The sequence below is a fragment of the Corvus moneduloides genome, chromosome 13, assembly GCF_009650955.1.
Source record: "Corvus moneduloides isolate bCorMon1 chromosome 13, bCorMon1.pri, whole genome shotgun sequence".
Lineage (NCBI taxonomy): Eukaryota > Metazoa > Chordata > Aves > Passeriformes > Corvidae > Corvus > Corvus moneduloides.
In genome coordinates this window covers 2088459-2113937 of record NC_045488.1, presented here as the reverse complement: position 1 = coordinate 2113937, position 25479 = coordinate 2088459, and the positions used below count along the sequence as shown (strand labels likewise).

Sequence of the window (25479 nt, the reverse complement as noted above, 5' to 3'; positions counted from 1 at the left end):
TATCCAGAGGATAAAAATTCAGCACATTCTTACTCTGACCCTTTTTCTTCAAAAACATGTTCCAGGCAAGCAGAGTTTGGGATATGCCCCATTTAACACACGGAGCTCTGCTTTGGTTCTGTTTTGGCCACCACCCCCCAACCCAAATAAAAAAAAAAACCAAAACAGAAGCAACCATTCATATGAGGACTAACAGACTAAGCCAAATTAGACTGGATTGAAAACAATGAACAGAGGTGCAGATAGGTCTTAAAGGTAATTTTTTTAATGTATCCAGAACTGCCATTGATTTTAATGGGAGTTTTGGAACACTCCAGGATTAAAAGGCTGAGCTTATTACCTGTGTTTCCCATTATAAGCTCTAAGCAGCACTTTGCCCTTTGGTAAGTAGGTATGAAAAACATGATTGCACTGTCTGCATATTCACAGGAAATGGGTGTAAAATAGAGCCCAACAATCATGGCTGTTACACTTAAGCCTTAGACAATGCTGAGACTATCAGGTTTCCATTCAGCTGCAATGTATTCCCTGGTAAGGCCTTACCCTTTGGGACACCTGATAATGGATCAGAATAATCAGAAGTGTTTGGGTCATCTTGAACTACAAATTTCCGAGAGCCAGTCACTTTAGGTTTCCAGGAACCAATCACTTTAGGTGATATAACTGGGATACTTGCCATTGTGGTAATGGAAGCTGAGGAGAACTCCATGTCTGTGGTGGCAAACAGATTTTTATTAATGTGTTTCATGGCACATCTAAGCTACAGCTGGACATAGTATTTTATGGGAGTTACATATCAGAGCAAAATGTGAGCCCCCCCCTACACTCTGCAGAAGTACAGGTGGCTGATTAAAATCAATTACTTCAAAACTGTAAAGTATGAAAAAAGTACATTTACACATCAACAGCTGCTAGCCAAAAAGCCAGAGAAGTCAAACATGAAAGCAGTGCAAAAGTTAAAGCAACTGTGGGGGTGAAAAGCACAGCTTAGTCTACTTAATTGCTATATTCTTCACTGGAGACAACATACTTGGCTGCCTTTTAAACATCTTCAAAAAAAAAAAGAAGTTACTTGGAATGATACACACTCATGACAGGTTATGCCTGAGAAACCAGATCAGCTCCATTAGTGCTATTATAGTATACCAGGAACTGCTGAATGAGCCATTTCTGCAGGTGGGGATAAAAGGAATGTTTTTAACCCCTATTTTGTAATGGTTCCTAAGGAACAATCCTGCAGAGATTCTGGCTCCTCTGTAGTACATTTGCTGAACAGACCCACCACAGCCTACGTGAAAATGCACAGAGGAGGAAACTCAGCAAATTGGGTTTACAATTCACAGTCTCGTTTGCACCCTGGAGTATTTTGTGTTCACTGTCCCAGTAGGTTTAGGCATGAAGGTCTATGGCTTGAGATGAGACTTGAGAAATGTACTTCAAAAGCACACTCATTCAGAACTTGAAAATATGGTTAAGTTGTATCTGTGTCATAAAATATCACTTTGAAAATTCAGTTGATAAACACTCATGAAGCCAAGCAACATTTCTATGTGACAGTTTTGTTTTGTTTCCTTAAGTGAGTCTCTAACTTGCATTATGGGTACATAGGTCTGGAAAATATTTGTCTCAAACATTACTTCTTGTCAAGTCACAGAAGTGCAAATGTCAGAAACCAAACCACAAATAGTGTTCTTGTTGTACTCTTACAAATTTAACATACAAATAGATTATTTTCCTGTTTGTCAGTCAGAAATGTGCCCTTAGTTTGAAAGCAAAGACCCAAGTTCCAAAAGTAAAGACTGGAAAGTAAGGGCTGAGTCTTGCTCCTGTTGAAGTCAACACAGTTTCTGCTCTTGAGTTCAACAGAGGAGCACTGGGTGTCCCTGAACACCAGGGGCTGGGGGTGAACACATTATTAGAAAAATCACTGGAGGAGAAAAGGATGCAAAAGTCCATGTGACAATAATGCACAACGTTTTTCTAAGCCACTTTTGTCTACACAATTTCTCATTCAGCTACACAGTTTGTGATGTTAAATTTTTTTCCATTAGCACAAACTACTTAAAGCATTTCAAAAATAACGAAATACACATTTTAGAAAATGTGTATTTGTGCAAAAAGCTTGCTGGGAAAGAAGGAAAAGAGAAAAGGAGAGGTAAGGAGGAAGATGATGAAGTTCTGCCATTCATCTACTAGAGGTGACCAAGAGGGGCATTCACAAACACATGGCTGGGATCAAGAGTAAAGCTTAGTGGACTTCGTGCAGTGAAGATGTCATCTATGTTAATCAGGCTCTTTAATAAAAGATGTCTCAATAAATAATGAGCTGTTAACATGCGGCTACACAGGGTGAGGTGCTGAGAAGAGTCTGACTATCTTTACCATCAGTGGGAACATGAGTAAAAGCACAAAAATGGAGGATTGCCAACTGTGCAAAAGGAAGGAAAAAAGGGCTGAAAATGCTGAACTGAAGGAAAGTAAAGGTCATTAATTCAAAAAAATTAAAAAAAACTAACCAGATGTTGGGTCGCCAAATATTTTGTAATCTGGTGTAGCTGTAGTAGGCAAAATTTCTAAAAGAATTAAAGGAACAAGTAATCAGTAAAAAGTAACGAAAAGAAAGCAAAAGATCTCAAACCTGAGTAATGGAAAATAAAAACTAAAATATCACTGGTTACAAAAAATAAATTCTTCAATACTTTGCTGTAGACCCCAAATAGCTGTAAACTGGTGAAGGAAAGACAAAAACTCTGCCACCCAGGCCTAAAAAGCTCAGCTTTGTGAACATTCACAGTAACACCAGGTGATGTGTTCATCATGTTACTGAAAAGCTCATCAGAAATTTAACATCCACAGTGAGGTGTGGCCACAGACTATGGTGAGACATTCCAAAGGAGCAGCTGTGACTGTGCCTTACCATGGCAGTCCCCAAGCTGTGCTGTGTTGCCATATTCGACATCTTGTACGTATCCTCCAGTGCTGTGGTTGTATGAAACAAACAAAGAGAACCTGCAATTAACAGTATTAGTAAGGATACAAATGGAGATTTTTTTTTTTTTTTTTTCTGGAAGCAGCAAATGGAAACATCTACAACAGCCAGGGTATGGCCCAAAGGATTGTACAAAATGTACAGGAGAGTCAGGCTTTAAAACTCTCTGTGTGTGCTAATGCCAGGAAATAGAAGAAAAAAAATCCCTTTTTTTAGGCAGCTACATCATGTCTTCTCCATTGGGCATGCTCTTGGGTTTAGATACAACCATCCAATTATACCAGTTAAAGTTTGCACTGGCCTGCTACAAAGGCCTCTTTTTAAGATACAGCTGCTAGTGCACCATATATTACAGACTTGATTTGTGCAAAATGCTTTTGGTATGCATATATAGCACCCCAGCTCCAGTGCAGAGGCACAACCTTGCTCTTCCCACTGTGAATCCTGTGCTTTCATATTTGCAAATCCCTGTGCCCTGAGCATGAGCATGGCTGGGAGGGGATACTGTCTGCTGTCCTCTCGGAGCTGCTCAGGTTTGCATGCTGCAATCGCTTGCCTTCCTGCTTCCAACTGCTCTTCCTACAGGTCTGCCTGTCCTCCTACACATGTAAAACTCCTACTGAAAGCAAGTCTTCACCCAGAGGTTGCAGAATTTAGCATTCTGGTCTCTTACATATACAGTGCACTGAAAAAAAAACAGTTTTAAAAAAATAGAGATTTAGTAACTGTGTGCAAGGGAAGTGGCACAGGCATGAGCTCGTGAGGTCTGTAAAGCATAGTCAGAGATGCTGGGCTAACGAAAATAGGAGTACTTACAGCATGCCTGGTGTCACTCTTCCACACGCCTCATGGTCTAACCAGCCACAGTACGGGTCCCGTGAAGCAATACATGCCCTTGCAAGAGAAAAACCCCAAAAAATCATGCATTTTTAACTTCCTTCCTAAGAAACGCCGGTGCCCTTGCTTTAAGGGGAGTTCAGGAACGGAGCCGTACTTTTTACATGACCCGTGACGCTCACAGCGACTCAGGGGAATTCTAACGACGCAGCTGGAGAACGCCACGAACAGAGCATGGTGGTCTCTGTCCAGCTGGAGGGAAATGACTCTTCTGTCCTCCTCGCTCTCTGCATTGCACCTGGGCAGCAAAAACAAGGGCAGGCCACTGCTTTAGTGACTGTAGTACTTTGTGCAGTAAACATTTTATTTATTGTCTGTGTAGCTACTGAACAGAAATTTTTCACATACACAAATGTAACCTACTACTCTTTGCTGAGACATTGCTAAACAAACTTCTGAGTTATCAAATGCTGGCTTCTGGCTCCTGCTAACAGCTGGGTGAGAAGTTTGCTGAACTATGTAGGAAAAAAAAATTCCAAATCTATTTTCTTTGTTCTCTCAGTCACCATAAATATTGTGAGAGAGCAGAAGAGGAGTCCTGTATTGGATGCCTGCAGAGTCCAATTGGAATGCTTCCACTCCCAAATTCTTTGTGCCAAAAAATAAACAAGTTTAAAATGATCAGATACAGGTTATACACTATTGGCCACTCTTGAGCAACCCTCAAGATAAGCACAGATCATTTCTTTTTAACATCAGCAAACACTTCTGATGTTTCAGATGTATTTGCAGGAGAATTAGACTGTGTCACTGACGTCACTGGAGTGGAATTAGGTTGTTCATTCAACCCATGCAAAATGGCAAGTAACCAAATATTTTCGGGTTATTCAACATGAGGAACATGATGAAATGACAAACAAGTGGTTATGTTGGTGATAATGAGCTGGTGTACCATAATCTTTTTTAGCTAGGTACCAAGGACTAGATGAAGAGCTTAGCTGGTCTGGTAATACTTACTTTGCATGATTATATGCTTCAATCTCTTCCAGTAATATGCTGTCATTCAAAGAAAAAGGCCTGGTCTTTGCCAAGATTTTAAGCACTACTCCTGCTTCGGAGCCAACAAATATGACTGTGTAGTTCTGGTAGGGTCCAGCGGCGTGGTCTACAGCAATTGCTGTCAGTCTGTATCTAGCGAGACCAAAAGGCAAATCATTAACAGCAAGTTTTCTTGTTTTCCTTTTCACAGATGTTACTTTTGAACTGTCATACCTGACACGTGTTTTGGTAAACCAGGGCTCCTCAGTGACTGAGGGAACAGCTGAGTCCATCAAAGGATGAGATTTGATGAAGGAGAGCGTTTCGTCCGGGAAATCAATGGAGGTTTTGTAAGCCTCTGCTAGGCCGTGTTTTGCACAGCAGCCAGGTCTGAAATGAGAACAACATTGTTTTCCTCTTGATATTTTAGTTAATGAGAGAAGGCAGCCGGTTAATGAGCATCCTTATGGCTGAAGTGTCAAGATCTGCTTTGGGTTTTACCCAACAAGGCACTCAAGAGTGCAGCTGATTTAAGGTAGCTCTTTAAAGGACAATGTTATGACATCATGAGTAAGAACCTTTTACCTTGGCTTTGGTACTTTGTCTTCAGGTACAGCTGTCCAAACAGAGTCAGGAGTCTTTTGTTCTTTAAATCTCCCTTTGAAGACTTTCTCGATGTCATCCATGCTGAAAGCACACACTGCTGAACCAGGGATGCTGTAAAATTCGAAAAATAGTTTCAAGAACTCAGATTACAATGGCACTCATCTCAGTGTAAGAGAAAACCAGAGATCTGCCTTTGGTGAAAGGTTGCTCATCTCTCACCTGTTGAGCTGTGTGGTGAATACACCGACAACGGTGGGCACTCCATTGATTTCTATTATATCTGTGATGGACTGCAGAACATCAAAGTAGAAGAATGAATCCCCAGGAACTGAGCAGTTGAGCCGAGCTTTCAGAAAAGATGTCCAGTGTTTCTCCAGGACCCTTTGGGAGCCCCCCATGTCATTTTTGCAGATGCGTGCCACACGGGAATACACAGCCTGTGAAAGGCAAAAGAGAAACAAAGAGGGAGAGAGGCTTGAGAGATGCAAGGGAAACAGTGTTTGTTTCTGAGCTCTTAATAAAACACCAAGATAATGTTGTTAACAGGAAGCTGCCATTTATCTGCACAGAGAAGATGAAAGCAAATGGTGTTCAGCTCGTAGTGCACAGGCATCTTAATGTATCACCAAGCAAATGCATCTCCACAGTTTGCCCCCACCCTTTTTGCCTTCAAAATCATGTTGTTAGTGAGATTTAAAGACTTTAATTAACCATGTGTAAGGGATTTAATAATTTATTGTAGAATATCCTTCCATGGTGAAGCATGAATGTTATACTCTGTACTGGCATGACTGAATTATTCAATATCCAGGGACATTAGAGAAACGTCTTTGAAACTCTCCTTTTGTGTTGTTTTCTTTTGTTTCTTTAATAAGCATGAAAACACCCTCAGCTTTTCCATTACTTGCCACAAGAGTTAAGGCAACAGCACATTGAAAGATACCTGTAGCGAGCTCACTAACAGCGAGGCCTGGAGAACAGGAACAGCTTTTTGGTTGAACAATGCACTGCTCTAGTTCTCTTTATCTCCACTCCCTGTAAATTATGATGGGAAAACTGTGCAAGCTTTCTCCTAGTACCTCCTTCATAGTATGAACTGTGCTAGTTTCTGATGCTGTTTTGGGATGAGCTCTTTCTGCTGTGACTCAACGCTCACGGTGACGATACCGACCTTGCCTAAAGTGTTGTGCTCGACAGCAATTTCTCGGAAGAAGAAATAAACGTAGTTCCCATATTCTATGGCATGGAGGAAGTGTGGTTCTGTAAGAAAGAGCAAGGAGAAGTTAGTTCAAAGAACTGCTCAGTGGGCACACGACACTGTGAGAGTTGGCAGCTCCTCCCCAGGTCCATACCAGCCAATGTGAGCTCCAGTCTTCCAGATGCTTTAGGATGTCCAAATACAGGTGCACTGGAGTTTAAGTGAACTTGAAGTCTTTGGCATTGGCTAATGGACTGTAAAAAGGCCCCACAGAAACTGTACTTCAGCTAAGGTATTTGTTACTGCAAATTCATTCATTGAAGCATTTAACAAAAATGTCGTCTTTTTTTTTTTGGGCATTATGCAGCTTTTTAAGTGTAATTATACTATTCCAAAAGCCTCATACATGCTGACAGTGTAGCATATGTGTAAACCAGGCTGGCTGTGAATTACCTGACCTTCTGTGCCACTGAAATTGCATTTGCCATATGTATGGGAAAATACTCCCCAAATTACCTTTTATCCATTTGGAATCATACTTTATTGTTCTTAAGGCAGATCCATCCCCCATGCTGCGATAAATAACAGCATCGCTTGCCAGGAAATCTGCTACTGTTGCTGAATACAATTTTCCATCTAAAACAGAAGTTGAAAACATGGTATTAAGAGGCCTTTTAATAATCTAGAGAATTCTGACTAGCCTGTATTTTCCCCATTTCTTCACTGTCACACTTCCCCAGATTGCTGTAACCTATTTATTAACAGGTCAGCTTCTAATCCTTTGGAGGCCCTTTAAAAAATTTAAGAGCAGGGGCACCATGACACCTTTAGCTTTCCTGTGCTTGCTTTAAAAGCTCTGTGTCTCCTTTGGTGTCATTAATCATTTAGACTCATTACAAGTAAAAGTTCTTACCAGCAAAGAGGGCGACATTGGTTTGTCTGGCATCAAATGGGCATCTTGCCAAACCACTAATTTCCTCCCCATCATACTCTAATGTATTCAACTAGAGAAGAAAAATAAATGGGTGATAGTGTCATTTCTATTTTGTGCACTGACACAAAAGCATAACATTGTCTTTCCACAAAACTTAATTCAGCACATTGGCTTCTGTCTGTTTTTATTTCACCTTGAAGCACTCTCCAGTCACACTGGATGTATTTGCTATGGCATAACCAGTGCAAGCAAAACCAGTAACGGATTAATGGCATCTTCAATACTCTTACCCGATAGTATCTGCACATAGGGTTAAATGCATTTGTTCCACAGACAAACACCATCTCATCATTTCTTGGAACAAAGACTTTAATGAAGTTATGGCATTCATCCTGAAAAGAGAGTAAGATGTATTAATCACAAACTCCATGTATATAATAAATACTAGTGTCGTTTTTCTGTAATGTGCTAGACTTACTTTATGTTTGCCTTTCATAGCACAGTTCTCTCTGTCCTGCTGCTTTGATCTCCATGTTAATTTCTGTCAAAGCAGACCAAAAAGGAACATTTTAATTCCTTGCCACAGAAAATTCTTTTAAAAAACCATTAAAACCAAAGGACACACCTCTCCCTTTCCAGCATGCATCTACTCACCTTGCTTGGAGTAACTTCTGATTTTGGAACTTCATTTAAGTTTACAGTATAAACCTGGTCCCTGTTTGCAGAGTAAAAAGAGAGCAGGAAATTCAGTAATTCTGTGCTCTTTTATTTGGTAAACTAAATCTATTTTCAGAATGTTGTGTTAGACCAGCAACTTCTATGAAATGCTTAGGGATTTTCTGTGTTTAATGCAAATGGGAGAAGGTTGTTCATGTGCAACACGGGCTGGTTTTGATTTTTATTGGTGTGGTCCTGAGAGAGTACCTGCAGTGTCCAGCAGTCCATCCCTGTCTGCCCATTCTGCTGAGGACTAACCTGGGCTGTAAGTATGCAAGTGTGTTATCCTCACTTCCTACAGCCCTGACGTGTCAGTCCAAGTTTAAAATGATCAGGAGAGGTTTTTATCAGGCAGGGCAGTAATATAAAAGAGGGAAAAGAGCATTTGATCATTGGTTTTAGCTTAACTACAGTAACTGCAGCCTTCAAATCCAATTTTCATGCACTGGCCATAGATATGGTATATTTCTCTGGGAAGTCCTGCCCCAATTCTAATTTTTATCATATTCCGCACATTTTTCTAAATGAATTTTACACATAAATGCAAAACCAGAAGAGAAAAGAATTTTAATCTAATGAACTGAGTGAAGGAAAATTACCTGCCAGTGATATAAAGTGTGTCTCGAATTTTCAACATTAGTTGGAAGTCCAGTCTGTGCTGAGATTCATTGCCTGAAGGGCGTCCTCTAAATACTGGATATTGCCTTGAATCTGCAAGTAAAAATGGGCTACACCATCACTCAGGATTATAGAGCTAAAGAATCAATATATGGCATTGATTAGCTGTATATACTAGGTGTAGAAGGGTTTAAACTAAATTCCTTGAGTAATGTCTTGAATATAAATGAGGAAAAGATGGCTAATGTCAGCAAATGTTCTTTTTCCTGAAGTTATTGCTGTATTTCTGATTGCTTTTTTAAGAAAATGATTAAGTGTTCTATTAAAGATACAAAGCCAGTAAACACATTTCAATTTGAAAGGAATCAGATTTTGTTTTTTAACTTCCCATGGTGGGGGGTGGGGGGGGAAAAAAGGTAAAAAAAAAAAAAAAAAAAAAATCCAATTAGAACTTTTCCCCCTGGTGTTTAGCAGCACTTGCAGATTCACTCACAGTGGTAGTCCACGACGTTAATGGGGTCCTCGTCCTCGGGGAAGCTGCCGGCGCGGCAGCGGGACAGGCTCAGCAGCAGCGTCGCCAGGGCACAGAGCGCGGGGAGCCTCATGGCGGGGCCCGGGGGAGCGCGGCCTGGGCGGCAGCGCGGCTCAGCTACCTGCGAACGGACACAGCGGGGACGCTGCAGCAGCAGCAGCACGGACACGGCACCGCTCCCGCCTGCCAACGGGGCTTTGCTTTGTGTTTGAGCATCGGCAGCGCTGCACACGATGGAAACTGCTGTGGGACACAGCCCTGCTCGAAGCTGCTCCGAAACGTATTGATGGTCGCTAATTTTTAGCTGGATTTATGGGCATTTCCAAAGAAGCTGACGACTGTCAGCCCATTTAATTCACAGAATCAGAAATAGAACATGCAGGCTGCTGACCTGGCAAGAAAAATTGTCAAACTTGGGATTAGAATTTTAATTAAACTGCAATCTCTTTCCATCCCCTTAATCACTGAATGTCATCCAACACAAACCCTTTTCCCATGAAGTACCTAAATCTCATCCACAAAACACCGTGACACACACAGTGTGTCTGAGCATCCACGCTGTGTTTTAATGCCATTGCTTGTTTCCAGGCTGTGCCAGCCCAGCACTAAGTCCAACGTGCCCACTGTCCCAGCCCTGATGCCAAGGGCCAGGCACCTGAAGCTTTGCCTTGTGCAGTGACTTACACCCGTGCAAAGTAAATGCAAATTGCTGCCCCTGCAGTGTGACAGCGTTGTCACACACTTCACGAGGGTGGCAAGGGACTCAAATGGGGATGCAATGTTGAACCACCTTCCCAAGATGCCACTTTTCCCCCTCATTTGCTACTGTTGAAGGCTTCAGGGGCTTTCACCTGGGGGTTGTGTGTGTGTGTGCGCTGCAGATTAGACAGCACAGATCATGACAGCACCACAACATTATACAACAAAGCTTTTAAGAGGGGAAGGGAAACATAACTTCTTCAATTAAACCACAGGAATATTTCAGTGAGCAGAATGTAACTACTCAAGTTGCAATTTGGGTAGGATGCAAGAAAACACATCACAAAGTGAAATGTAATCCTTAATGACTGCAAGTGGACTGGGCAGGGGTCATATTTCTCATTAGAAACCTGGCAAATGTAGTATTATTCCCTCCTCCAACCTTTTGGAGACATTCATTCAGCCCCGATTCACAGGTCAGAGCTCTGAGTCACCAGCTCAGTGCCTTGCAGTTGCTGAAATTGGTTATTAAATGCTTTGTCTAAACAGGAAAAAAAAAAGAGAAACCTTTCCATTTTAATGTTTCAGGACTTTCAGTGAAAGAACACTTTGCCAACACTAAGTGCCAGACCTACCCAGCAAAGCACAGAAGTATTAATCATTCAATAATCTGAAAAGCAATTAAAAAAACCCCTTCATAACAACACTTAACCTTTCAGTAATGCTTACAGGGGATGAAAACGCTGTATTTGTTAATTGATACTATGGCTGGGGCAGGGCTTCCTCCTTCCAGGGGCTGCTGAGCTGTCAGTTCAGGCTGGACTGTGAGGAGACCAGCTGAAAGGCTGGGAACATTTGGGGATGGGGGCGGGGGTGTTGTCTGGATGCCTGCCCATCACAGACTGACCTGGAAAGAAGCATTTTCCACTGTTAATGATATTTCTGTATCTCAGTCCACCAGTCCAGAACGAATGGGCTGTGCTCTTAGTCAGGATTGATGAGTGCAGTGGTTAATAAACACTAATGATTCCTGGCACTTTCCCTCTGCTCTTCCTTGTCCTGACATGGCCTCTTCAGCTGAAGCATCTTGCGTTAAATTACTAATGAGCAAACTTAAAACAAACTGGAATTAATAAAGTTAGTCAAATTAGTTCTTTCTTGTGAAAGCACCATTAGAGTAAAGTCCTGCAGCACTGTGGCTCCCAGACACAATAACAAATCATTAATGCTTACATGGTCTTTTTTTTTTGGTCCTTTTGTAAGGAAAAGCAGGCTCCAAATATCCAACCCACTCCTTTTCCAGTGAAAGAGAAAGGGGAGACACATAAACTGCACGTTGAGTTGGTGTGCAGTAACATCTATAAGGTGCTTAGTAAAAGTCCTCCCTGCAGCCTTGTTTTCTTGGAGAACAAATGAATACAAATTGCCAAAGAGCAAGAAGCTCTCCCAGACATGTAGGCCGCAGTTAGCATAGAAGATGAGGCTGCTTCTGGCCCACATCATGACTCAAAGAGACCCCGGCCTGGCTTCAAATTGCAAACTCTACAAGTTCCACCTGTACCAAGCACGGGCATGTAACAGGAAGTTTCTTTTCCACAATTCTTTTTCCTTCCCATGTCCCATCTGGGAAGCATTTATTGGGACAATTACAAAACTTCCGTGTAACCTGCCTTACACAGGCAGATACTGATTTCTGGACTTCAGGAAATGGCTGCAGAGGAAAGGGCAATTTGTTTTTGTTTTTAGGTCACAACTGTCAAAGGGCAACTTGTTTTTAGGTCATGATTATCATGGCCAATACACAGCAAACTGTCACAAAAGCAAACAGGAAACAACTGAAATGCCAGGTAAGCAAAGACAGTATCAGTTCTCTTGAACAGATTCAAATTTCAGGTGGGATATCAAACTCCCTAAAAGAATGTGAGGTTCTGTAATTGTAAATCCACAGGATGTGTTTCCCCAGAGGCTGCATTCAGATCAGCAACAAACTCACATTTATGCCTTCCCCAAAATACCCTCAAACATCGCAGGATACTCCAGAGATGAACTCTGAGAACATACAGGGCAGGAATAGTTACGTTCAGCAATCTTTTCTAACTAAACATCATCTGTCACAAATCTCTATCAAAGAAAATACCTACATGAAGCACAGACCCTTGTCATGACAAGACAGAAAAGCAGCCAGAGAGCTGCACTGGATTAGCAAACCACAGGTAATCACTTCTCACCAGCCAGGCAAGAAGTACAGATTTCTTTATTATTTTGCTTGGAAAATTATTACAAGAATATTAACAGTAGCTCTGATTTCCAGCTACATATGAAAAGAAAATGCACCTGCTTCAAGAGGCTCTTAAATGCAGCTTTTATCTGGTTGGACACAGGCTTGGGATCAGAACCACTGAAGAGAGAATAAACTGGGAAGAACAGCTGTTTCCTGGATAATCAGAAAAATGGGCTCCCTCTAGCCCTCGGAGCAGGAGTTTATGACAGCCAGGTGTAGCCTTCTGGTAGACACAGATAGGCTGGTGTGAAAGACGTAATTCCTGCCACATTCAAACCTTTCAGTGGAGGCCACTACTGGGCACTACAAATAACAATGCTGAAATATCTGTTAGGCCTGGAATAGCTGATTACAAAATGCTGGCAATGTCTACCTTCAAGAAAATGCAGAAAACATTCATACTCCGGGTTTGATTATTTTCCCCCGCCAGGATTCAGCCCAGTCTTTGATTAATTTCTCTTATAAATTGCATTCCTAGCATTTCTGCTGGAAAACAATCCATGGCAAGTGCAATGTTTGGACATTACCATATTGCTATCCTTGTTTTGCAGCTGGGCAATTGAGGCACAGATCAAAGCTGAATCTGTGACCAAGGCCAGCCACCACAAAAGGCTTTTCAAAGGTTCTGGACTGCTCGGGGTCAGATGTGCTCCTTCCCTGCAGCACGGGCACTGACCAGTGTCCCTCAGGTGAGAAGCTCTTACAGATCAGAGCTCCCCTGGCCACGTGGCCTAGGCCATAATGAGTTGTGTTGCAAGGAGAAGGAACTAGAGGTGTAAATGTTAACTGGTGGCAAAAATCCACCTTGTTAAGGAGGTGAGCAACCTGCCTGAAACAGGCCTCAGGGAGATGGTGTTGGTCAAATGGGAGGCAGGCAGTTGTCCCAAGTAATAAACTGGCTCTTTGTGGCCACCACCTTTCAATCTCAGATAGAAATCCCATCCTTCAATTCCTGATTGGGGGAATCCGGAGAAGCAGGATATAATTTCTGTTAAAATATGAGCCTGCCTTCAAACAATCACACATGAAGGCGAACAGGCTGGTGTTTCTTGCCCATTAATCTACTCCAGCCTTTGACAACGTGCTGGTGACGCTCCATCAATCATCTTTCCGTGCACTGCCACGTAAAAGAGAAGGGGGAAGGGAAAGGGCATTCAGCCAGCTGGGGAGAAGCAACATATAAAATGGCTTCAAACCAGACTGATGCAATATCTTCTACTTACTGAAAAAAAAAAAAAATTCTTTAAAATCTCCTTAACACAATAAATGCTTCTCAAAATGCTAAGCACGGACAGGAGTGCAGTACAGCAAACCCAGCCTCAAGTTCAAGACAGGTCAGAACAAAAGATACATCCTAAAAGTCAGCTCACTTGTGGGGAGTTTGGCAAGGAATGGAGGAAAGGTGTGCAATAATAAAAGCTGGGTAAATGACTACATCACCCTCCTCCTCCACCAGACTGAGGCTGTTAGGTGAGACCCTCTGTGCTTGGAAGTACAAGCTGGCCCTAGCGCTGAAGGGGGACAGGCAGAATTGATTAGCAATATGCTGAGTTTAGTGAATTTATGTCCATGTGGTTTCCCACAATCCCCACTGACTGGACTTGGACACGTCAGGAAATCCCTGCTGTCCTCTGTTTCTTCCTGCATGCAAATGGCTCCCTGAGGGCACTAATTAGTGCAAGGGCACTGACTAGTGTCTTTCTCAGATGGTACCTTCTGAAATTTTGAGCATGAAACCACTCTAATAATAAGGTAAAACAAAACAAAACAATCTTTTGCTGCTGCTTGTTCACAGATGCTCAACAAGTTTCTCAGGGCCTACAGCTGAGACTTCAGTTCCTGATGCAGAGCAAAGCTGATCCCATGCAACACCCAGCAACTTCCACTGAGCCTCTGACACAAGCCCTGCTGAGGGCAACAGGGCACCCTTGGACAGTGGTTTCAGGGCACCAAGCCCCTGGCCAAAGCAGTGCCTTGAAGCTCTTTAACCAGAAGAACACTCGAGCAACAAAGATCTGTTGGCCAGGCTAGAGCAAGTCACAGATTCCACCTGCAAACAAATAAAGGCTGAATAGGAACTTTCTTGTGTTTAGCACCTCTCCCCTTTTTTCTGGATGCAAAGGCCTAGTGTAGAAAGGTTAAAAATCTTGTTTACTACAGCCTCAGGGATTATCTTTTGATGTACAAATCACTTATGGTCTACTAATAGCAGTTAAAAAACACTACCTGAAAAGGGTACAGTTCAAATTCTGGGCTTCGTGAAGTTAAAAGCCTGCTGGCAGTGACTTGCAAACTCAGGATTTGCACCTGAGTTTACCTGCTGATGGTAACTGCTGCCAGGTGGGAGAAGTTCAACTCCTTGAGCCAGCTGCAGAGGGAACACAGCTCACCAGTGAGCACAGAGTACAGAAAGGGAGGGTGTTGCTCAGTTTCATTTTGGCAACCAGGTCAATCTTTTCAGAAGATAAAACATTCACAAGACAATACATGAAGGCGGTACAGGTTGCCTTCAGGGGTGCCCTAGACTTGTAGAAATGTACCCATTGGCAACCACAGGTGCACCTGAACATTCACTCAGAATAGCACCTAACCCCTGCTGTGACTGGAATAAAATAACTTCAGAGCAGAGCCACACACTGGGGTGTTTTGGTGATCAAAATATGAAAATGAAGCCTTTTTGTACCATCTGAGTCAAAATATAAGACCAGCATGGCCCAGGGTCTGGTGCCTTGAACTCTAGAGGGAGAGCCAACAATTCTTTTCCCCATCTCTATTTTTTGGTCTTGGTCTTTTTTTTTTCTATGTCTTACTGTGTGAAATGTGTATGATGAGTCATTTGCTTACAAGCCAGAAAGTATTCCACATACAATGCAACATTTGCCTTAAAAATCTGTATCAGTATTTCTGATAGGAAAGGCAGAGGATTAGATTCCCATTTTAGGTCCTATCTATACATAGGTTTTCCAGTGATGCAATTGTGTTGCATGCAAAAGCGTGGTAAGTCCTCCCAAAACAGGGATACAACAGCCAGCATCAATGCAAGTATGATTTTCTTTACAATTCTTTTTAATGTCATTCCAGTATGTGTTTCTTCTAATGAAGGCTGACTTCAATAAAGTTCCTCAAGGCAATGCCTGACACAGAGGTTTACTGTACATCCAAATCTTAGAGATTCTCTATGATGTGATAAATCCATGTTGAGGAATTTGGTGACAGATTGTTTCAGCTAATTATCAAATAACAGGAAAATATTTGTGGCTATAATGAAAGAAAGGTACTTAATTCTTGTAGTCCCTTTTAGGAACATGAAGCATGATTTTGTATGATAAATAGGTGACAAAAACTCTTTCTGTCCTATAAAGGTACACCCAAATGTAAACTTGCAGTATGCAGCCATCCTTACTTTTTCTAACAACTTTAAAGTCTGCAGCTCTGGAGAAAAAATTTAGGATATTTAGGGCTGAGATATTAATTGAGCATGAAAGTGCAAATAACAGGTCTGTTATTTTAAGATAATACTTGACTTCTTTTAAGGATTCTGCATTAACACCTCTTGATCTATGCCTAAGTAAAAAAAGATAGTTTAGTATTAAAGTGATGAAACCCTACCACTGAGTATCACAGCTTTCATCTTAATTGGCTTATGGCACTGCCAGCTACACTTCAGTTGTTTGCAGGCTTTGAATGTTGCAGCAAGCGCACCCCTCTTGCTCTAGAAGGAGCTGACAGAACTTGCAAAATGGATGCGGTGACTTTTAATGATGCAAGTGTTTGGTGGTTGATTAGAAGCACTTTGAGGGCTAAATTCTCCTGTGATCAAAAATTTACTTGAACACCAGATAGTTCCAGCAGGAAAGGAAATAAAATGCTGAGCAAACTGTAAGTGATTGCCTCAATTATGGTTATTTTAAGTTAATTTTTGAGACTGAATGTTAACTAGCTTCCCTTATAAGGATTAACACGAAAGTCCTGCACCTGAAACCAACCTTTGACTTCAGCTCAAATCTATGGTCAGATCTGTGCTGTTTTGCAAAGCTCTGCAGGACATGCTTTCCTTGCAAGTTTGCCAGGGTTGGGCTATTGGTGATGGAGTGCAAGGTGCTTTAACTTAAGCAGAGCTCTGGATTCACCATTTTAGCAGACCTGCATTTCATTAATTCAAACTGCTCATGCCCAGCTGGGACTGCCCTAGGATATATTAAATTTATTTGTGGAAGTGTCTGCGAACTGGTGCAGAGAATGTCAGTACAGTGACATTTGTTCCACACTCTTGGCCCTGATCCTCCATTAATTCCTGGCCATGGGCAGCTCTGGAAGCAGGAACTCCCACCGCTGCCCTGACCCCAACCAGAGCAAAGCAAAGCCACCTTGCTGGGGAGAGCAGCTGTGGCTCATCAGGGTGAAGTCCTGAGCACCCCCAGCTCCCAGCTGCGTCAGAGGTGTCTGATGCTTTTGATTAGTGTGTATTAGACCAAAATACTTTTATCCTGAAAAGTAGAGAGAACCCTTAAGCCATAATGGCAGAGACCTAATTACCTACAGTAGCACATACAGGCTTGGACATACGTTCAGTAACACTCAAACTGCCTCCCCTTGGCCTGAAACAAAAGCCTAAAACCCACTTTTCCTCCCTCTGGGAGGGCTGGCTACAAATGTGGGTGAGTGCTTAAGTGAAGGAAGTCAGTGTTCTTCCCGGAAGCCTGCAGAACATGATTTACATAGCAAAACTGCCAATCATTTCAGCGTGATTAGGCATCATCTGATAAGGCAACTCTGAGACAGGTATAAACCAGTATTTGAAGGTGAGGACATAATGAAGGTCTCAGGCACAACTTGCACAAGTTCAGCTGACGCCACAGCCAAGGGAGTTGCTGGCAGCACCCCGGGCCTGCTGTCTGCCAGCCCTGCTGTCTCCCAGCCCTGCACAAAGCAGTCTAAGCAGCCTTCCCCCTGAGCAGGGCTGCAGCCCTGATCCTGAGATAAGTGCTGCCCATTTGAGTCCTGGATGGAGCCCAGGAGGTCAGCATTTGCCTGCTGGATGAAGTGAATGGGATGTTTTGAAATGGAAGGGAGGTTTGGGGGTAGGAATACGCCCCAACAAGCAAGGCAGACGAAGAAAAAAGGGATTTGCACTGTGGAAAGGGCACATCTGCTGTTCAACAGGCTGTGCCTCAGACAATGTTGCTGTCAACCTCACTCCAGAAAGCATCACTTCTTTCCACCCACTGCTCTCCCGTGCTACAAACACCCCTCCAGCATCTCATCACTGTGCCTCGCTGGAGCATTGCTGGCTGGAGCTGCTGCTGCTGGGGAAAAGGCTGCTGCATGTCACTGCTCTCACTTCAGAGAGAAGTAAATGGCTGCGGAAAATGCAAAGGGAGAGACAGGAGAAGACTCAATGGGCAAGAAGCACATGAGAGACCTTAAACACTGTGCTGGTATTCTCAGTATGCCATTCTCAGGGCTGGAATGGTCAGCCAGCCTTGCCTGCAAGAATACTGCCTACACAGACTGGGGAACAACGTGCTTTTAACTAGGCTTGGTTTTTCTGCACAGACAAATCTGGTAGCTGGCCACCCAGTCACCTATTTGTATATGCAAAGCATGTGCTCTGCCCCTGTCCTAGGCACAATCAATTACATGTACAAAACACAGGCATGAAAACCTGGAGGAACCTGGAGCTCAAAGTTAACAATTACTATTCTCTTGTTACGATTAAAGATTAACTACACCAGTGAAAGGATGTGTTATGAAATGTGTTTCCCAGGCTGACAGTAAATAGTTTCGTTTTCTTGGGGGTTTTTTTTGTTTGTTTTTTAAATCTCAAAGTCTTCTCAGGATCTGGAGTAATTGTTTAAACTGCTGCTTTGATTTACCATAATACCAAAATGTTGTCACTTGCCACGTGACTGCCCATACTTTCATTTGAGATGTCGTGCAGAAACACATGGAAATCTGGTGAAAGCAAACCAATTTTAGAACATGTTCCGAGCAATTGTTTTGCAGCACTGCCCTACAGTATGAAGTCTCTTCCATTTCTTAAATTGCCTAATCAAATGCAGACTCTGTTCCAGTCACGCTAAATTTTCACATAATGGCAGAAAAATACTTCTTTCTAGCCTAGCACCGAACAGTTGGATCACATTATCACATTTGCTGCTTTTGTAGTCTCCAAGTGTGTATTTGTAAAAGTATGTATATACATATTCACAGGGGAGAGGGGGAACATCGGTGCTCATGCTGTGAGACCCTGGGGATGGTCAGAGGGACAGGGAGATGCCTTGAGAGGTGCCTGTGCTTTTCAGGGGACCTGGCTTACCAGAAATGCAGAGTAGTGGTGAAAAATTTATTTTTATTTCTTTAGAAATCATATGTATTAGTACAGAATTTGATCGGGCTGATTCCTTGCCCTGAAGTCTGTTGAAGTTTTTAAAGTGATAGAAGTGCAGTAAGGTAAACTGCACCTATCTGTTGCCACTTTGGGGCTGGAGCCAGGACTGGTGAAATGTGCAGCCATGGCTATCCCTGCTCTGGGTCCCAAGCTAGGGCACATCCCTGTGTTGATTCACATGTGGGGAGCTCTGCACCACAGAAGTGCCCACTTTCCACAGAGCAAACACAACCTGCAGAGCCCACCCACGACGGCGTTTGCAACTGGAGGCAGCCGTGCTGGGCACCAGCTCTCCCTCCTCTCTCTTACTTGGGCTCCATCACCTCATGGTAACATTCACCCTGCAGGACAGGGAAATATTTGCCTCACAATACTTCGGCATTTTGACTAGTGAGCCACAGAGAAGTCACAGATCAGACCTTAAAATTAAAAAAAAAAAACAAAAACAGACCAGTAACATATGGACTGCAAGTGCTTCAATCAAGGTCAGAAGGAAATCTCTGGCAAATGAGAGAACAAGACTTAGAGCTTTAAAGCTTTCTGTTATGACCTGTGTCCTTCTCTCTTCCACACCAGCCTCCCCAGACCCCCAGTACAATTACAATGTTTCCTTAAATCCTTGTGCTGTCACTAGTAATATTGGCCAGGATAATCATACCTAACCCCCACATTGTTTACGTCTGCAGGTCTATTTTTCTTACCTGTCTGCACCAAACATTTAGGTTTGTGCTGGCACAGTTTGCAGCTGAAGACCACTGTTCAGCCATGAGCCGTGTTTGCTATGGTTTTGGTGAGGATGAAAGCCTGGTGCTTTAGGGGGAGGAGAAGCCATAATCCACTCTCACAGTAAAACCTGTATGGTGGTAGGCAAGACAAAAAAAATTCTATCCGTACCCTTGCAGGAAATCAGATTAATCCCCAAAGCATGAGATTTGATTAGTTTTGTCTGAGGTTATCATCAAGGAAAAAACCTACATAATGCTAAAAATATCCACACGGCATTTACTTTATGAAGAAAATATGATTTGCTGAACAAAAACAAATTACTGGCTTTTCGGTGTTAATCTTTGATAAACACGTGCTGCGTTAAAGAAACTGTCACAGAGAGAAGTTTGCAAATTGAAAGAAACCATTCAACTCTGCAAGATTATTTCCCCCCTCCCTTATTACTCCTTTCATGAGACACCTGGGGACATTGTTCACACACTGTTGACAGCTTTCCCACTACTGCTTTTCCTCTGTTATCCGTTCTCTTCTCTCCGGCACTCGTCCCCAGGTGGCAACACACAAAAGAGCTATATTTGCAAGGGGTGCCAAAGCTGGCTCTTGGACAACTGTCGAAGAGCCAGAGGGCCCTCTCCTGCCTTCCAGGTTGTTTGGTTCAAGTTCTTTCCACAGGGCACTGACCCACCAGGCAGTGCTCTGGTATTTCACTCCTGAGAGCTGCATTGCCCGGGGAACACACGTGCTGCCCACAGCCCTTTCTTGCTTCAGCTACCATCACACCAACAGGTAGAGCCACGCTCCCTCACGCTGGGCTACATTCAAGTGCCATTTAACATTTTAATACTGCAGCCTTAACTATACATGGAGGTTTTTGTAAATTAAATACGCATTATTCTTCTCTGTGGTCTCCCAAAACATGATGGTTCCACAGCCCGAGGGGACACGTAGGTGTTCGCACAGCATGGGAAGGGGGTACCTAAATGGAGGCACAGCATAAACAAGGGCTTGACATGCAAGCGTGAAGATTTTCTTTCGACCCCAAAGTGTGTCTGTCATGACAGACAGACACAGAAATAGCAGCAACACTTTGTGCTGGTGCTGCAGTCCCTGCCCACCACCAGCGCCCATACACACGCCTGGGATGCGAGGCAGCAGCACTTGAGGGAAATACCTTTCGTTTCACACCACAATAAAGCTCTGAGGAAGGCCCTACCCAACAGTGAGCTGGTACTTTACTGCTGCTTGAGAAAGCAGAGTCCCAGCTGCCATGACCATTTGGTAAAAGAAATATGAACTTTGTAGCTCACATTAAGAAAAGCCCATTATTGCAGTAATAGCTGAGCTGAGTGACCAGCTGATCAGCCCTCATCTCCTCTGAGGTTTCACTCCCACCGCTGGTGGGCAGCCAGTCTGTGATGCCGGTCCCCACTGCTCACTCGTTACCTCTCTAGATGAGCAACTCTGCGTTTGCCTCCCTGCTGTCCCTCACACACTTGAAGAGCCCCCTAGCACGCATCTGCCAATTAACTCCTCATTCTCATCCCAGGCCCTCTTCAAAGCTCTCCTTGCCTCTGATGCCGAAGTGTGTGTGCCCCCTTTCCCTGACACACGCAGCTCAGCTATGTTTAGGTGGCTTGTGCGCCAGCACAGCTGCTGATTATGCAGGTCAGCACAGCTCTCCTGCTTCTAGAGGCCACTGCCCAACTGTACCCATCTGCCATCTCTTCTTTTAAACCATCCACTGTGAGAACAGGATCCATCCCTTTCATTCTGTGTTTATCCAGTGCCTGTCCAATTAGAAACCTGGGCTGCAATTTGGCTCCCAGATGCAACAGTTAAAAAAAAAAAAAAGTAACAGCAACAATGAACCTTTTTGCACGAAGAGTCTCTGTGTGCAAATACGACCTCTGTTATGTTACCAAGGTCAGGCAGACCAAGGCCAATCTGCTGTGTGAGAATATAAATCAAAGCTGTCCAGGGAGTGATTTAGTTTACAAGGTTTGTAACCATTCTGGACAGAATAAATGTCACTTGCTTGCCTGAGCTCCTCACTCCTCCTCTTCCACCACCACTTCTTTGCTCCTCCACTCCCACCAAGCCCCTCCCTTCCCAGTAATACCTCTTGACCTCCTTTGCTCTTGAACGCAAAAGTTCTCGTCTAGCAAGAAAGCAGCGGCTCACACATGACAGACAGCCATGCTAGGCCAATTTATTTAAATTATGCAAAAATCTCAACAAGTAAAATTACCAAAGAGTCACAAGTACATTCACCTGCTGGTTACCTGCCCTTCACAGCACACATCAGAATTAAAACAACAAATCCTGTAACAACTTATTCCTATTGCATTCATAGATCCACAAAACAAACCAAGGAAAGCATCTGTAGCAAGTATTAGAGTCTGGGCACAGATCCTGTGAAATCACATGGTTTCCGTTGTGGAACTAAAAAGGCTTCTACAAGAATGTGTGAAATACACAGCCGAAATTCTCCGTTCCTTTCTGTGCTCCTTGGCAATTTGTGTGGCTAAGTTAAAGCGGCAAGTTCTGTTTCTTTAGCTGGCGCTTCCCAAGCACACCCCGATCTGCAACACTGAGCGCACACAGCATTCAGCCAGCCAGCTCCCTCTCGAGTACGGACAGAGTTAATGTAATCCCACTCCAAACAACAGGTTGCTGTCTCCCAAACTGGAGCCTTGAAAAGCAAGAGTCCAGCGGTTGCCTGACTCCTCCCAGCCATTTTGAAGCCCTTCCTCCTGCAGGTGTGCACACCGAGCTGCAGCGGGGCTGGGCAGGGGTGCCAGAATGAAAGAAACTTCATGTTCTGGATGTTAACTTTAGTTACCATAGCCAGACAATGCTGCCAGTGGCGTGGAAGAAAAAATTGCTGTAGCCAGCTGTGCTGTTCACAGTCGGATGGTTTCTGTGTAGCTCCAAATGGTTCTGGAGCCAGTAGCCTGTTGTGGCCAAGGACAGGATGATGGATAGTCTACACACACTGTCCAAGCAGGAAGAATGGCAGAAGTTCACTTCAGGGTTGTTAAAATGCTAATCTGGGTTAGTTAACAAAAGCCGAATGGAATAGGAAAGTTAGGGAAATAAATACTATTCATATGTTATATATGTGCACTACAGATTTGATCTCTGTGGTTAACACAAACATTTGCCTTTGGAAGTGGGACAATTCAACAGTCTTCCCATCTGACTAAACTGAATCAACTCCTGATATTAGCTGTACTGTAATTACTGTCAAGCCACGACGAGGGAAAGAAGGCTATGGCAGACAACACACAGAGCTCCACAAACAGCATCCAAAGGGCAGTAATAGTATTCTCACTGCACACCTCTTCCATGTGACATGGGAACAAATCAGAACCCACTTTCCTTTGAACTTAAGGCTGGCAGCTATTCACAGAACAAGTAACAGCTTAATAAAATGGCTTAGATGGATTTTAGCAGTAACTGCAGTAGCTTATCGGATGCGTAAGAAGAGATCATCTGTTCGAGAAGCAGTTTTGACGAAAGCGACATTTGAACTGTTTTAATTACATACAGAGTTGCTAAGACTGAAAATAACTTGTACTACCCAATGCCAGTAATATGCCTTATTCCATCTTTTCTTAATTACTTGTGGAGCAAATTATTACTTTATCAAGTGGAAAGGTACCTGATTTTATCAACCTGGAATTAGAGGTATGTTTAACATAGGAGTATGTAATCAACCAGCATCTCCTCTGTTCAGTCAGCAAACACATAGTCTGAACCTTGAAAGATATCAGACTGCAAGATAAGTAAGCTCCACATAAGCTCATACAGGCACAGAAGCTGTTGAAGTAACTGTTTCCTTTGTCTTAAAAAGGAAGACTAGAACTGAAACAGTCTCAGTCATACCACTTCTCTAACACTTGATGAAAACTGACCGTATTCACCCCGATCTCCTCTTGACCTCAGATTTCAAATTTCTTTTTAATTTTCAGAAGGACAAACAACCATAGCATTTCAACATTTCCATGCAGGTTCTGTCCATCTAACTGGGCTACACCTGACTTCAGGGGATACTGAGTCCTGTGTTAAGTGCACTAATGTTTTTAAAAGAATTTAAAACTCACAAAAATCCAGAACTGAAATCTGAATGTGATCGACTGTAGTAAGACCAGAAGATACATTATTACAAAGCCTAACACACACTTTGAACTGAACTTCCATGATGGATTTTTCCTTTACACACCTCCCATGACAGGACCGATCAGATCAAAGATCAACCTAGAGTGAAATTGCATCTATAATTAAGCATTCTATCGAAATGTGTGCTTTTCATAAACACACAGCAAAGTTATGGCAGCTCCAAGGGCTAAAGTATCTGCTCTAACAGTCGGCTCAGCTCAGCCATTCCCAGAAACGTTCAGATGGTCCAGCTCAAAGGGCGCGAGAGGCTGGGGGGAAAAAACCCGCAGCCATACAGCTGGTTTGTAGAGCTTTGACAGGGCCATCACTGTATTCCTGGCACACACTCCTGCATCACACAAAGCACATTTAGAAAATGATGTTATCTCTGTTGCATCTCACCATAAAGGAGAGCAGGTAGTGACAGACTGCAGGATATGGGGGAGGAAGGCTCACTGTAACTAAAGGTGCAGATGAAAGTGAGAAGCTGGTTAAATAAACCAACGTAGAGCCTCTGGGTTATACTTTTTTGGCTGGCTTTCTAAAAACAAATCTGAGCTACATAATTCAGAATCCTAATAAATTCTTACTACAAACTTTTTCTTCCTGATTTAAAAAACCCTGAGCTTTATATTAGTTAACACAAAAACTGTTCAAGTTCATAATTATATAGAAAAGAAATCAGAGCACTAAGCTGGCAATTTGTTTTTATCTAAGCCAGAGTAAATGTTTATACAATATCTGCCAACATAAGAAAATATGCCCGTCACTTACTACATTAAACATGATTACATACAGCTTAATTTACTGAAAGGAACTGAAGTAGACTTTAGAGGTGCACAGAATTTTACAGCGTGAATAAAGCAGGAAAAACGTCTATTCTCTTTTGCCACAAAAGTAATTGCAAAGCTTTACAATGAGCTTCCTGTTGGACTTAGAAAAAGGAGAGAACCTCAGAAAATTCTCTGTGCAAGTATTTGTGTGTGAGAGCAACAGACCAGCAGTAAACGCCTCTAAGACAGTAGGAAGCTGTTCTTTCAAATAATATTTGGGAATATTAGTAAGACCAACAACTTGAAACACAAAGGTACCCCAATAAAGATGTATGCTTTTTTCCCCTCAAGGAAATAACCAGAGGAAAAAAAAATGCCACGCATTTACAGAGCACTGAACAGTATTCTGGAGGAAGTTTGCTGTAATTCCTGCACATTATGTGCGAAGCGTGTGTGTGTACATGGATAAGCTACAATACCATCTGTACAGCAAGTGCCACATATGTGAGCATTATGAACCATCATTGCTGCTGCTATGCTCAAAAGTAAATGTATTCTAAGCCACACACACATACAAATGACTTTACACACCGAGGGCTGAATTTTGTTCAAATTACTCACAGGCTCATGCCTGTGATACAGACATAATCTTGACCAGAAGTAAGAAACAACCTAGAGATTGGCAGAAATCCACTAATTTAAGACTAGCAATATTCATGCTAACAAGTGGGATATCCACCGGAACTACAATATTTTCAACACATCAACCTAAAGCAGTTCATCGCATTTTTCAACTCACAAGACAAAACACAACAACCATAAAAAAACCCCCTGCACAACCACCCCACAGCCCTTTAAAACACAAGAGTAAAAGCCACCTAGATATATCTGTGTGACCTTTCATTTCCATTCATGCTTATAAATAATAAAGAAGGCTTTAAACCCTTTCTAATTACTCCCTGAAAGCAGCTGTATCGGT

At 42.8% G+C, this 25479-nt stretch overlaps 1 protein-coding gene and 1 long non-coding RNA gene across 13 annotated transcripts in view; one reads left to right on the top strand and one right to left on the bottom strand.

Moving 5' to 3' along the window:
- The window catches only part of LOC116450225, a 130073-nt gene extending 122611 nt beyond the window's left edge, over positions 1–7462 (top strand). For both annotated transcript variants that reach the window (XR_004242729.1, XR_004242728.1), the window contains one exon: positions 5076–7462. This is a non-coding gene — a long non-coding RNA (uncharacterized LOC116450225). The remainder of the gene's footprint in view (positions 1–5075) is intronic.
- Positions 1–25479, bottom strand: part of SEMA6D (semaphorin 6D) — a 225984-nt gene that overhangs the window by 5219 nt on the left and 195286 nt on the right. For 4 of the 11 annotated variants that reach the window (XM_032122351.1, XM_032122352.1, XM_032122358.1 and 1 more), the window contains 17 exons: positions 9431–9590; positions 8919–9030; positions 8257–8317; positions 8081–8143; positions 7893–7994; positions 7582–7672; positions 7185–7304; positions 6642–6730; positions 5690–5907; positions 5450–5581; positions 5099–5254; positions 4844–5017; positions 3984–4124; positions 3806–3883; positions 2918–3009; positions 2517–2573; positions 544–711 (listed from right to left, as the gene is read on the bottom strand). In XM_032122351.1, the coding sequence (XP_031978242.1) occupies positions 544–711; positions 2517–2573; positions 2918–3009; positions 3806–3883; positions 3984–4124; positions 4844–5017; positions 5099–5254; positions 5450–5581; positions 5690–5907; positions 6642–6730; positions 7185–7304; positions 7582–7672; positions 7893–7994; positions 8081–8143; positions 8257–8317; positions 8919–9030; positions 9431–9542 (1966 nt within the window). In that variant the 5' untranslated portion in view covers positions 9543–9590. The remainder of the gene's footprint in view (positions 1–543; positions 712–2516; positions 2574–2917; positions 3010–3805; positions 3884–3983; positions 4125–4843; positions 5018–5098; positions 5255–5449; positions 5582–5689; positions 5908–6641; positions 6731–7184; positions 7305–7581; positions 7673–7892; positions 7995–8080; positions 8144–8256; positions 8318–8918; positions 9031–9430; positions 9591–25479) is intronic. The other 7 variants (XM_032122348.1, XM_032122354.1, XM_032122353.1 and 4 more) reach the window with 7 other exon arrangements.